The sequence below is a fragment of the Rhynchophorus ferrugineus genome, unplaced genomic scaffold (assembly GCF_030347505.1).
Source record: "Rhynchophorus ferrugineus isolate W39M unplaced genomic scaffold, kcgeb_rfMv2 rfM4, whole genome shotgun sequence".
Classification (NCBI taxonomy): Eukaryota; Metazoa; Arthropoda; class Insecta; order Coleoptera; family Curculionidae; genus Rhynchophorus; species Rhynchophorus ferrugineus.
The window spans coordinates 4,667,185-4,682,077 of record NW_027472583.1 but is presented as its reverse complement, the minus strand read 5'-3'; the positions used below and the strand labels follow the sequence as shown (position 1 = coordinate 4,682,077).

The window sequence follows — 14,893 nt, the reverse complement described above, 5'->3', positions numbered from 1 at the left end:
TTTTCACATATTTTTATTTAAAATAATCAGATATTTAGGGATAATATTATTTCTGAGCTGATGTGATGGAAAATCGGAAATCGTTCAGTACAAATGCCATTCAATTTGCTTTTTAAACACTAAATAGAGCATTGTTAAATCGTTTAGCACCCTAAAAGAGGTCACGGGATCGATTCCCGGCGGGGACAATAACTTTTTGTTATTTTTTAGTTAGAACATTTGTCAAATCTCTTAGGCTAGGTAGCGGACCCCGGAGCCTGAAGCGCTCCTTTATTGTTTTTTATTCCTATTTTTCCTCATACGGGCTGCATCTTTACTTGGCCTACCCTTTGAAATACTAAATAATATAACTGCGTAATTTGTTGAGTCTAACACTAAAAAGGAAACAATAAAATATTTTTAAGACAAAAATTGAACCGACTTCAAAAAATAAATAAGGAACTCACTAAAAATTAAACACAATTACAATATACACACAATTTAGCTTAATATCTATTTAAACCTATTTATCTATTTACAATATAAAGACAAATTTTAATTTTTTTGCTATGCATATATACAAATGTATTTGTTTATAACTCAATTTTTCTTCAGTTCGAGAAATTTTATGTTGAATTCGAATTAGATAAAATTTTAGTCTGTTCTTTATTATGTATCTTTATAGATATCTATAATGCAAAAAGAAAAATACATTTACTCTCTGTGAAATTAGCAATATTACCTATAATATCTGGGAGTCCTACCTACCATAAAGATAATTATGTATTTAGATTCCCAAAAATAACGTCCGAAAATATTTCTCAGAAATATATTATTTCACTGAATTATTTGAGGGGTGTTATCTCATATCGTAAACCAATATACAATATTACAAAAAATTGATTACATTTTAAGGTAATTCATTGGATTAAAACTGAATTTTGTTGAAGAAATTTTCTTTTTATATCATTAATTTTTCACTTATTGAACATTTATTTTTTATAAATCAATATAAATTATCCGAAGGTAATTAAATAAGGAGGCCTACAATTGTGAATTTTTTAATAAACAAGAGCTAACCAAAACAATTGTAAAAACTATTTTAATCAAATTTATCAAGATTGTATTACTTTTGGATGCTGAGACCGTATTTGAATAGTTTTCTATTTATACTTAAAAAATGTGATATTTAGATATTAAAGAATACATTTTTTATATTAATTTACATTTGTTTACTTACAATATACATAGTCGAATTGTTAAATACGATGGAAATTGGTTTATGACCTAAATTTATTATATGAACTAAAGAAACTTTAAGTAAATTAAAACACAGCCATCAACCATCAATTCATAACTTTATTGTATTACAAATTGGCTGAAAAAAAAAATATTAATGGTAAACCTAAAATACATTTTGTTTCTTCATGTTACGACTAATGTTAAAAGTCTGTTTATTCTCCATTACTTAGTTATGTCTATTTTTTGTAAAAACTGAAATTCTATTGAAGAGGCCAGAACTAAGAGCAATATTTCCTTTCCAGCTGAATGTTTTACGTTACATAAAAAGTGGTCTTTCGAATGATCAATACTTTAAAAAATTACAGCTTGACCTAAAATCAATAAAAGATTAATTTATCAGTCAATGATAATGAGAATTTGGATCTATAGGGTTGCAATGTTTGGTTGCAATTCAGCCAAAACAAAGTTCTAAGATTAATTACCAATGCTTATCGCTACGTAACTAATGAAGACCTGCAGGATGACCTCGAAATCGGAAACGGATTTACGAAGTGATCCAAGATTTTTCCTTAAAACATGAAATAAGGTTGCTAAATTACAGCAACGTGAAGCTGAATTGCTATTGGAAATCACTCGGAACACCAGAAGATTGTAGTGAACCAAACCACACGAACTTGTAAAGTGTATAAGTGCATACAAGGCAAATATTTTGAGCGCAAAAATCTTATAGAAGAAGATATATTTTAATTTTGATAGTTTTCTCTCTTTTGGTAAATGCTAAAACATATTTCTTTGTTTAAATGTCAATGTTTCTTCAATTCTACTATGTTCAATTCGAATAAGATAAAACCTTAGTCTATTCTCTATTATGTATCTTTATCGATATCTCTAATGCAAAAAGCAAATTATATTTACTGTCTGTGAAATTACCGATGTTACCTACCAAATTCAAATAATGTCTGGGTATCCTATCTAAACACGTTAATTAAATATTTAAACGTATTTAGATTCTAGAAAATAATGTCCGAAAATATTCCTTAGAAATATATTACTTCATTATATGGATTGGGGTGTGCTATCCTGTAAACCAATATACAATATTAAAAACAAATTAATTATATTTTAAGGTAATTGACTGAATTTTGTTGAAGTAATTTTACAATAAATCCTTATTTCTTTCAATCATTAATTTTGTCTTGTAAATCAACTATACAAAAGAAATAAAATAAGAAAGTCTACAATTGCGAATTACTTGACGAACAAGAGATAACCAAAAAAAGTGTAAAAACTATTCTAAACAAATTGTTGATGTATATTATTATATCAAGTATTTGATATCAATTTTTTTCGTTAACCAATGTGATATCGATTATCTATCTCAAAAAATGTAATTCATAGGAACTTTAAAGATATTGCAATTCTTTTATTAATTTACAATTTTTACTTACAGCGACATTAAATACTAAAATGAAAAAAAATCATTGTACCACAGCCGAATTGCTGAATACGATAAAAATTGATTACTCAAATAGTACAAATATACAGTCCATTTAAAATGTATTTTGTTTCTTAATGATTACAAATGGTATTAATGATTTGTTAATTCACCTCTTACTTATTTTTGTCTATTTTTTTTGCAAAAACTGAAGTTCTAACGAAGAGCTCAGAACTGGGATTAATATTTCTTTTCCAGCTAAATTCTTTATGTTGCATCGAAGATGGCGTTTCGAATGATCAATAGTCTAAAAATGTAAATATATATTTTATTAAAAAATTTCAGGTGGTGTCAAAATGTTGGACGGATTGGTTACGGATAGGATAGAAGGTACCGCATTGGGTTTTGCCCAACATTTGGTGGATATATACAGCGCTTCTTGGGGCCCAAACGATGACGGCAAGACCGTAGACGGTCCAGGTAGATTAGCCCGTGAGGCTATTGAAAGAGGCATCAGACTGGTAAGTAACGGTTATTAGTCTACCTAGGATTGTTTACTTTGGCGACTTCATGGAAAAAAGGTTTTGAGAATAATTGGCCCTATTGTTATGAATGTCTTGTAAAAGTTTTCTTCAATTTGCTTAGTTGTTCCAAAACATATATATTATAAAAATATGAAAAATATAAAAATTTAAACAAATATATGTTATTTTTCCTACATTAAAATACAAATTAGAGTTTTTTTGCGTATATAATTTTTTGTCTACTATAGGAACCTATAACTATAAACATTTTAATAAATAATAAAATAGTATATCATTTTAGTTTTCGCTACCAATTTCAGATATCAATTTTTGAACAAAAGTTTCACGAAATATTATTAGACAAATTATTAGAAGTGTGCCATGTGGCTCTGTCTTGTGGGACGCTTCTTTAGCGGAGTTTGAGAATTTAAGAAACATAATGTTAGTGAAAAAGTACTTTCGGTTACTTCCTAATAAATTATTTTCAAGTCTAGCCTATTTCTAGCAATACTTATTCGAGGAAGTCGCACTATAGTGAGTTCGAAAAGTAACTGTCCATAAATCATTCGAAATATAAAGGTAACGTCATTCCTTTGCTAAGTTAGCAGTTATTCCGATTTGGAAATAGAGATTTTTGAAAGTCATTTCGTCAGATTTTTTCAAAAAATTGACAGGTCTGCAACAAAAAAAACTGTTTATGTTTTCAAATGATATTTATGTATGTTGATATGCTAAAAACGAAAATATTATAGTCATTCCATGCACCTCAAAGATAATCATTCATTCTTTCTTCATTTCCTCTTCGACTACTTTCTGGAAAATTTAAGAGATTTGAGTGAGGAGCAATGTAAAAAACAAAAATAAAAATAGAAAATGAAATATGAAAAAGTTTCAATAATATCAGACTACTGTTGCACGGTTCAAAGAAACCTTTCAGATTCTTCACCCTTGACAGATTATTACCTTGAAATATTAAGAGATTCTTGAACCAAGCGAACTTAAAATTATACTTTTCTCTCCAAGTTTATAATTCAAAAATATTTTTAGAAATATCTATATATCTGAAAAAAAAATAACGGTTTCAGAGTTATGCGCATTTTAAAAAGACTTGATCATGTAAAGTCTTTACTTTTACAAATATTTATTATTAAGAGGCACCAAGTTGGTAAGACACGGTTATTAGTCTACCTAAAATTGTTGGCTTTGTCGACTTCATGGAAAAAAGGTTTTCACAGTAATTGGCCCTAATGGCTTATCTGTTGCTATTTGTATTCAATTTACTTAGTTGTTTCAAAAAATATATATTATAAAAATTTTAAAAATATAAAAATATAAACAAGCATATGTTGTTATATATATATGTATGATTATGAAATGGTTATATGAATAAATTCGTTTTGATTAAATTGATTAAATCGCTCGTTTAACTTGTTAAACTTGAGCTTTAACTTGTTAATTATTATTAAATTCAAAAAGCTATATCTAATACAAGACTATAATTTTGGTTATTGGTCCAACCTGTCATAAAATTTAAGAAATATAGAATAGAATTACTTTAGGGTTTTTATTACTTGAGTACTGTACTCGCTAGGGTTTGTAAATGACCTTCCTTTACCATCCGACCATTCCTTTTCTCTGTAAATAAATATTTATTTTTTCCTATGAAACGGTTATATTAGAACCAAATATAAACTTTTTAAAATTTACGTCGATAAGCTTAAAGAATATCAGACCGATAAATGTTTATCTGAGTAGCAAATAACGAGTTAACGAAATCTTAGAGAAAATATTTCTAAAGTAGATAACTATAACGAGATAATAAAGAATGATTGTTATCCGAATTCCTTAGGACCATTATCCAAGATAAAATTTAAGTTTATGTAAATATATAATTTATAAAAATAGCATCTTAATTGGCTATTAAGACCCCAAGTAGTAGATAATAACAACGAAATTATTAACGCTCAAATAAGAGAAAATTATATAACAATCTATAGGGTGGACCAGTTATAGTACCAGTGTAAATTATGATTATTGAATAAGAAAACAACGTCCGATTATTTATGAAAAACAGTTTGAGTAAAATGTTTTAACTAGATAAATTGTTTTAACCCAATTAACAGCAAAATATAGATTCTCTCTCCTTATATACTTTAAATATCTTGTAACAATATAGGGTATAATTCAAGTATTGAGGTTAGATTATTAACAGGTCAATTGAAAAGGCCCCGGTCTACCATAGTAAAACACATTATTTAGTACAATTAATTTTTTTTATTCAACATAATTCCTTCAGTGCCATTTTTGTAGTACTATTTGTCCTTTGCCTGAAAATAGGCCTCAGTTTCGGCGATCACCTCTTCATTCGACGAAAATTTCTTTCCAGTGAGCACTCTTTTGAGATCTGAGAACAGGAAATAGTCGCTGGGGGCCGGATCTGGAGAATTCGGTGGATGAGGAAGCAACTTGAAGCCCAATTCATGGATTTTTGCCATCGTTTTTACTGACTTGTGATACTATGCATTGCCTTGGTGAAGCAGAACTTTCTTTTTCTTCAATTGCTACCGTTTTCGGCGATTTCGTCCTTCAAACGGCCCAAAAACGCTATGTAATAGTTGTTGTTGATGGTCCTTCCTTTTTCAAGATAGTCAATGAAAATTATTCCATGTGCATTCCGAAATACAGACTCCATAACCTTGCCAGCCGACTGTTGCGTTTTTCCACGCTTTGGAGCGAGTTCATCATATGCAGTACACTCGGATGACTGTCGATTGGACTTCGGAGTGAAATGATGGAGCCATATTTCATCCATTGTCACATATCGACGCAAAAACTCGGTTTTATTACGCTTGATGATCTTCAAACACTGCTCCGAATCATCAACTTGTCGTTGTTTTTGGTCAAAAGTCAGCTAGCGCGGCAACCACTTCGCACAGAGCTTTCTCATACCCAAATATTCGTGAATGTCATGATGTACACTTTCAGTTGATATCTTTAGAGTGTCTGTTGTTTCACTCAGTTTCAATTTACGGTCATTCAAAATCATTTTGTGGATTTTTCAATGTTTTCGTCGGTAACGCTCTTTTCACCATGTCTAAACTTAGCCTAGCAATCCTTGATGGTTGATTTTCCTGGAGCAATGTCCGGAAACTCGGCATCAAGCCAAGTTTTTGCTTCAACTGTATTTTTTCCCTTCAAAAAGCAATATTTTATCAACACGCGAAATTCGTTTTTATCGATTTTTTTCACAATAACAAATGTTGCTTCACTCAAAATGCAATTCACAAACTAATGATCCGACAGCTGTCAAATTTACACCTTTTGAGGGTTAGGGCTAACTAAAAAACAAATGTATTTAATTCTAGTAGTGCCATCTTTGTTATGACTAAAATTCTTGAAAATTGATCAGGGAAAAGAGTTTTAATCTTGTGCTTTACAAACTCATACCAAACTTTATCAAAAGCTTGAAATGAGGAATCATCAGAATATAAGCAAGTACTTAATAAAACGTGTATATTTCAGGGTAGAAATGGAAAAGGCTCTATATACGTATGGGCCTCTGGTAATGGTGGAAGCAGAGGTGATAACTGTAATTGTGATGGTTACTTAGCCAGTCCCTACACGATCTCTATTGGCAGTGCCTCTCAGAAAGGCGAATTTCCATGGTACGGAGAAGCATGTGCTTCCACATTGGCTGTAACATACAGCAGCGGAGCATACAAGGACCAAATGATAGTGAGTACCTCCCGCAACATATCAGGTGCTTTCATGCATTTTGTTCCGCGATATCTATTGATGAAATTGTATAGGGTGGGGCGAAAGTCCCACTGCCATTTGGTGACGTTTAGCTCACTTTAGCTTCAACCATTGTGTTGTGTAGACGTCCAAGTTTTATTATGGATAAATATATGCTACAAGAACGAGCAGAAATAATGGCAATATTTATTGGAAATAATCGTTCCATTATTGCCACTCAGCGGAAATTGCGTCAATGGCAGCAAGACTTATGCCTCATCCTATGTTAAATCAAGACAACTTAACATAAGTCAACAAGACCAGAGACCAGAGAGTAATAAACACAAAAATCATCCCTCTACATGACAATTGTTGGCCACACGATGCAAAATTTATGCAGAAAAATGTAATTGTGATCCAAAAAAGGATACCCTATTGTATTGTATTTGATAAGGTATGGCATGACGGCCTTGTTCATAAGCTGCAGAAAATGTTACTGAACAATTAAAATCTTACATTACAGCGAAAATGTTTAGAGTCAAACAAGAGAAAGCCTCCCCTACAAAAAAGAAGCTAACGTACGTGTACATATGTGATATACCACAAATATTAGGATGCTACATTTACTGATGATACAGCGATTGTTGCTGTTGGAGCAACAATCGCTGCAACAATCTGCACATGCATATGTTTGTACAATATTTTTCAAAGACAGTTAAAAATATAGGAAAATCTTTCGTTAATTGGAAGATAATCACAAATATCAATACATAATAAATTGTTATTGTACAATCAAGTATTTAAACCCATATGATATGTTTTCAAGAATCAAATCCTGAGAATTATTATAGGTGCACCCATATTTTATATTCTATTATTATTATTTTATTATTATCATGTCAATATCAAAGCATTACAACTCTTAGATAACTCCAGAACAGGACACAGACACAAAAGTGTCTCAATATTGCTCTTTCGATAGGGAATCTCAGGGAATATAAGAATTTCTCAATGTTGTCAGAAAAATTGGAAGACGTAAAAATTATGGAAAATATACTTTTTAATGTATATGATGCCATCAAGTCTCAATAAATGCCTTTTTTAAGTAAGAAATGATCAGAATGCCAGCAAGCACCGAATATTTTCTTTATAAACAAAATTCTTTGTAAATAAATAATGTAATTCTAGGCCACAACAGACTTAAATAATAAATGTACCATTAAACACACTGGAACGTCAGCCTCAGCACCATTAGCTGCCGGCATCATTGCGCTGGCTTTAGAGATAAAGTGAGATATTTCCTTGGTCAGCTTCAGAACGATTAATTAATGACGAATGGCTTGTAGCCCATCCCTAACATGGAGAGACGTCCAACACCTGATAGTATGGACATCAGAATTGGCCCCTGTAGCTGACAACCCGGGCTGGCAGAAAAACGCTGCAGGTCTCTGGTTCAGCACGAAATTCGGCTTCGGCTTGATGAACGCCTTCGGATTGGTTTCTGCCGCAGCTAATTGGACTAATGTCCCCGAAAGCCGAACATGTGAGGTTATATTCGATGAGTGAGTAACTTTTATACGCAACGCTGTCTCAATTTATAGTAAAATCTCACTTGGAACCACTTTTATGCTACTTTCAGAGTGCTCAATTCCACAATATCCTATAAAAATCCTGCCAAACTGTTTGCAGTAACAACGGGCTGTGCTGATACCGAAAACCAAGTGATATTCTTGGAACATGTTGAGCTTAAAACGAGTATCAACTATACCGTTCGAGGAGCTTTAGAGATTCACTTAACATCGCCAGCAGGTCAGTTCTTTAGTTGTTATTATCGACTATAAGAAAGTAAGATCGATTTTTATTTGCGAAAAATATAATTTTGTTTCGAATTTTCTCGAAAAACGGCATTCTAGTAATACTTTCCAGTGTTTTACTTGTCTGGAAGTATATACACGTTGTGATACCTAACCATAAAGGATTTCTATCAGATATTTCAGAACAGCACTTATACCGTTTTCAAGATATCCTATCTATGTAACAAATATTCGTATTCCAACCTTTTTCGCATTATTTTTTTTATTAATCTCCTAGAACATCAACAATCTGCCCGTGGGCAATAAGTATTATTATATGATTTCAGTTATATAATGTATAATATAACCATCCTAGCATGTAGATCACATCAGTAAGTGACCTGCTGTACAACTTGTAATCTAAATCTTATTATAGATATTATCCTAACTTATTCTAAAAACTATTCTAGCTTATTCTAGAGATTATTATGTCTCACTCTATGTGTCTATTTATTAGTTCGTATGGTAGTTTGCGTTTGAATGTATGCACTATACTCTCATGGCGCACAATTAACTGTTTGGCGAGTGCATTGGGATGCACTAATAGTCTTTCAGAGTACTTCGCACTAACACTCCGAATCAGACTCGTTATGGGTTCAATGGGGATTTCGCACTGAATCAGTTTATTGGACACGGGTTTGTTTAATACAGGGCATTGACGATGACTCGCAACACTTCATTCTGGAACCTCTGGAGGATATCTATGTTAGATTTGCTAGTAGTACCCCACTGTTCAATATCATAGGTCCAAATGGGCCTAAGTATTGACTTATACATCAAAACCTTGTTTTCTAATGATAATTTAGATTTACGCGCTATCAGCCAATACATTTGGTTTAGTTTAACCCCCAGCAATTTGCGTTTTGTCACTATACGTTTTTTCCATGTCAAACGTCGATCTAAATGCATTCCCAGATATTTAACGTTGTCTGTTTGCGGAAGTTCATGATTATTCAATTTTGCTGAGGGACATGTTCTTCTACAAAGAGTGAATGTCACATGGGTAGATTTTGTCTCATTTGCTTTGATACGCCACGTTTTCAACCACAGTTTGACTTTATTAAGATGAAGTTGGAGGTTTCTTGTGGCTGATATTGGCTCCCCGTGTGATGATAAAACCGCTGTATCGTCAGCATATGTTACAACAGTAGTGTTTTTTGAAGTCGGTAGGTCAGCTGTATACAATAGATATAACAATGGGCCAAGAACACTGCCCTGCGGAACACCCTAATATATTGGGTGTAGGTCAGTGTATTCGGTGTTTGACAATAAAATGTCTGTCTGTGAGGTACGATTTAGGCAGTTGAAATTTATTCTTGGCATTATATATTTATTGCATTTTCCTGGGCATTATCCAGTCTTCTACGTTGTTTCGATTTAGTAACCTTATTTCATGTTTTAAAGTGAAATCTTGAATAACATCGTAAATTCATCTTCTATCTATTTCTTAAAATATACTACTTCTTCAGGAAATTAACCTATTCATCCGCTCTTAGACTGGTGTTTAACCAATCATTGGTGATTATATTCATTCCTTATTATTGAATTATCATTACATAAATAAATATAAAATGTAATGCATTTTTACAAATCCATGAATCCAGTTCTACGTAATAAATACAATATTGTTGTCACTATTGATTGATCATCATTCCAACTGCTTCAGAAGTCGTAGGGAAAATATTCAACGAAACTAAATAGCAAATATATATAAATATCCCCAATTTTTAAATTCGCCATCGCATTCGCCAATATTGACACCTCTCTCTAATAACAAACAATCCAAAATAAATGAAGACGGCTTATTCTACTTCAAACCTGTTGAACAATATAGCAATTATTGATTTAAACATTTAGGAACCACAGTACAACTATTAGCTCCCAGGAAACTAGACAAAAGTCCGCGAGGCTTCATTAATTGGACCTTTATGTCAGTGATGACGTGGGGCGAATTATCTACCGGTTTATGGACCCTAGTGATAGCTGATGATGTAAGTTTTAAAAAATATGATATCATTTTAAAACCCCTCGAACGAAAACAAAAACTCTATTTTTAGAAAGGACCAGAAGAGAATGTCGGCAATGTAGGTGAATCGGTTCTGATCCTGCGAGGTACCAAAAAACCGCCGGTACATATGATGAATGGGCCCAGAAATTACAACGAGGACTATAATCGCATCCACAACAGAATGGGCGATGTTAAATATCCAAATACAGTTTACAAGAGACAAGAACCTGTTCTGGATTATGATTATTATAATTATATCAATTGAAAATAAAATAATCAAGAATGTAACACTAATAAATTATGCAACCTAATATACATTATGTGGTATTATATTTGACTACATCATTAAAAAATATATGATAATAAAAGTAAATATATGATAATATAACAGTATTTTGTGAAAACATGATATACAGCACTAAAACATTAGATTCTCAAATGATATATATTGTATTATATAATGCAACTCTACATACTAAAATGTAATGCCTTATACCAAAATCTACATAATCTTTGAGTCGTGGTCTCTAAAGTCAGGTAACCGAACTGAAATAAATAAACAAAGTCCAAGCATATGTAAATATTAAAAATAAAACTGCAAAGACACTTTAATAGAGAAATAAAAAAACCATTAATTGTCACTGTAATAATACATATTTTTTTCTGAGTCAATAGTGCTCGTTACAATGGGCAGATGGCGCCATAAATATTTTTTTAGTTATCGATTTAATTTAAATAAGCACATTTATATAATCCAATGCTTTATTGTTGACAATAAATATCCCATTTAGTATATAGAAATAGTGTTATTAATTAAGTACTACAAGTCACAGCTGCTAAGAAGTAGTTATTAACAAATATCCAGAACAAGACACAAAACGCAAATTCCAATAAATGAGTATGTTGTGTGTTAGATGCATATTTTTTATTTCTAATTCTATTGATTAATTTTATTTCTTCAAATTTTCTAAAATAATTACCTTCTATAAGTACTGAACATAATACATTAAAAATAAATATTAAATCGACGACCGACATCAAGAAGTCAACCTAAAATGACTAGAATTAGCGGTTTCTATTGGAATTGTAATAAAAACACTTCTGTTAAATGCGATATTGTAAAATAATCTATCCACTATTTATATTAAAGAAAGACATTTTGTTCTTCCTCAAAATATTATACACTTTACGTTTAATTTATAATTCCTGTATAAACCCAAATAAACAAAATATCGAATTAATTTTAATTTAATCGTACACATCAAAATTACTGGTTACCATTTCAATTCTATTAAAAAGGACTTTGTTTACTAAATGTAGAAAACAGAAATTATCTAATTTTTTCCCTTAAAAAAAAGAATGCAAGAAAGAATATATCTCCGTCTTAATAACGCTACATCAAAGCATTTATTTTTTGATTTACGTGAATTAATAACTCATTGAAAATCTTTCTAAGTTCGCATCACAAAACAGATCGATATTTTTGTGACACGGAGTTAATCGCTCATTATTAACTTTATCAACCTCTACATGCTGAATATTTTTAATTTAAATTTTTAGATTACTAATTGTAATTTTGACAATGGTTCAACGAAAAAAGTAGACGTTTTAAGCAAAAACGTCGATATCACAAATAATTTACGTTATTTTGTTGCATGAATCTGGACTAACAACTTTTTTTATTCAATATTTAAACATTTTGCAGGTAATAAAAAATAAAATAAAATTTAGATTGGAAATTTAAGCAAAACAAAAAACACATGGAATGTAGAAAATAAATCAAATTAAATGTTAAAACTACCTCCTGTACAATATACGTACGACAAAGCAGTTTTGAAAAAAAATCGAAAGAATAAAGAAAACCCAATAGAAAAACTTATAAATGTATTTATTATAAAACACAAGATTAGTTTAACCCTGTTTCTGGGCCAATTCCTTGGCTTTCGCCCTCTCAAGTTTGGCGATGCGAGCAGCAGATTTGGAGCCCAACAGACCACCTCCCCAGTGTCTCCTGATTTCGTCGGCGCGATCATTGAAGTTAGTCTTGATGGTTTCAACCACCTTATTGAATGATGATCTATCACCAGACTCTACCTGGGTGATGGCGACGGCTGAGCAGGTCTTGCGTCTGACCAAAACACCTGTAAAAGAGAAATCGCTGTGGCATTAAGAGAATCATGAAGCATGATGTAAAGTGTTGATGTTCTTAGATTTTCAGAAACTATAATATCATCACATCTATTCAGACGGGAAAAGAAGACAAAAATTAGTAAACTCATCATGTTTATGAAAAATACAAATATTTGCGTTTTTGAAATCTTAACTCACCTAAACGAGCTTTGCCTTTAACAATACAGTATGGTACACCCATTTTTCTGCAGAGGGCTGGGAGGAAAAGTACTAACTGAAATAAAAAATTACTATTTAAAAAAAACAAGTTACAATACACCCAACTAAATAACTAAAATGTTTTTTTACTTCTCAGGGTCATTTATCTTCATATTTAAAAACATTTATATTTTGATTAAATTTCAGGTGAAGAAATTCAATAAGCATCATAGAAACATTCAGTTTTTGAAAGAATATCATTTCTCTCAAATATCTCCATAATCATAAAACATATCAAACTACTCACTTCAATTGGATCTACATCATGGGCAATAACAACTAATTGAGCCTTCTTTTGCTCAACCAATTTGGTAACGGTATTAGTGCCAGCACGAACAGTTATACGTTTCTTGGGAGCAGGAGTCTCTTTCTTAGCTGTTTTTGATTCAGCTTGTGCTAATAATCTGAAAAATACATTGTCTAATTTTTAGAAATTATAAACTTTGAAAACACATTAATCTACCTTACCTTTCCTTTTTCTGTCGGGGGCTTTCTGGCTTATATTTCTCCAACAATTTAAATAACTGTGTAGCTGCAATTAGACATTATATTTAGTTAGAGGCTACTAAACGACTATATCATAATATGATATATAGAACTTACATTGAACTAACCTGTTTGTTTATCCAAAGTTTGTGTGAATTGATTGATTGGTGGAGGAACCTTCAATCTCTTTTGCAAAACAGCCTTTTGCCTTTGAATTCTGATGTATTTTGGCCATTTTACAAATCGGGATAAGTCACGAGAGGGTTGGATATCCTGACCTTAAACAATTTAAGATTGGGCTATAGCAAACACTACAAAGAATAATGCACTAAAGCTATTGTTAAGCAAAATCAGAATTAAAAAGCTCGTATATTTGTCTTGTCAACAGAATATTTCTGTTAATAATAAAAGATCCATCATTCAAATTATTTACATTAGAATAAAATGAACAATAACTGAGCTCACCAATTCCAAAGTTCCTAGGTCTCTTTTCAAAAAGAGGGTTAGCCTCCTTTTTTGGTTCAACTTTCTTCACAACTAAAGGGGCAGCTGCTACTTTCTTTCCAACCTTCTTCTTGGGCTAATAAAGCATAATAAACATTAATATATTTTACTGGCAATATGATAATTAAGTGAAATACATCTTTAATAAACTCAGTGCAAAACTATTGGTGGTAGTTCAAGGATTCTTCAAGTTCCTTCAGATAGCAAATACAGTCATCATGTAATGTGCTGTTTAATTTAACATTCAGATGTAAAACTACAATAATTTCCACAATTTGACCATTAAATATGTGGTATATGTAACTGGAGGCCATATAAATTAGAAAAATGTGATCATGTTAAAACAAAAACAGTATAAGACAGTTTCTAACCTACCAAACATAAATGATATAAAAACAGGCATTTATTTAAAAACATTATAAAAATAAAGGTAATACATTATAAACTAGAGTACTTACTTTCTTTTGCACCATTTTTGTTTATGAAATTATTTAGGATGGCCTAAATAATTCTTGAAATAAACAACTGAAACTGAGCAGACGATCACCTAGCAAAGATCGTCTTAAAAAGAGGGCGCTTGAGTTGTGTCAAAGAGAATTGTCAATTCTATCCGGCTCTGCGGGTTGTATAAATTTTAGTTGTTTTTTTTTATTTAGCCACGGCAATATGTTTTATTAAATAATAATAATAAGTAAATTTATTTAGTAATAGGATGTATATATTTCAATGTACATTAAAA

General features: G+C 31.3%; 2 protein-coding genes across 2 annotated transcripts in view; one reads left to right on the top strand and one right to left on the bottom strand.

Annotated features, from left to right (window-relative positions):
- Positions 1-11,087, top strand: part of LOC143196607 (neuroendocrine convertase 1) — a 55,454-nt gene extending 44,367 nt beyond the window's left edge. The window contains exons 6-12 of the mRNA XM_076404437.1: positions 3,002-3,177; positions 6,703-6,915; positions 8,104-8,204; positions 8,262-8,477; positions 8,555-8,724; positions 10,626-10,759; positions 10,826-11,087. Of these exons, the coding sequence (XP_076260552.1) occupies positions 3,002-3,177; positions 6,703-6,915; positions 8,104-8,204; positions 8,262-8,477; positions 8,555-8,724; positions 10,626-10,759; positions 10,826-11,041 (1,226 nt within the window). The 3' untranslated portion in view covers positions 11,042-11,087. The remainder of the gene's footprint in view (positions 1-3,001; positions 3,178-6,702; positions 6,916-8,103; positions 8,205-8,261; positions 8,478-8,554; positions 8,725-10,625; positions 10,760-10,825) is intronic.
- A 1,560-nt stretch (positions 11,088-12,647) lies between these two features.
- Positions 12,648-14,763, bottom strand: RpL7A (Ribosomal protein L7A). Its single transcript, XM_076404441.1, has 7 exons — positions 14,613-14,763; positions 14,116-14,230; positions 13,779-13,928; positions 13,633-13,696; positions 13,412-13,568; positions 13,105-13,180; positions 12,648-12,917 (listed from the first exon to the last, which is right to left on the bottom strand). Exons 1-7 carry the CDS (start codon positions 14,625-14,627, stop codon positions 12,688-12,690), a joined length of 807 nt encoding a protein of 268 aa, XP_076260556.1. The 5' UTR covers positions 14,628-14,763; the 3' UTR covers positions 12,648-12,687.
- Between the last annotated feature and the right edge of the window lie 130 nt (positions 14,764-14,893).

Coding starts and splice junctions, on each gene's coding strand:
- RpL7A (XM_076404441.1), bottom strand. Junction 13,569..13,632: donor CCCCGACAGAAAAAGGAAAG/GTAAGGTAGATT, acceptor TGTATTTTTCAG/ATTATTAGCACAAGCTGAAT. Junction 12,918..13,104: donor TAAAGGCAAAGCTCGTTTAG/GTGAGTTAAGAT, acceptor TCTCTTTTACAG/GTGTTTTGGTCAGACGCAAG.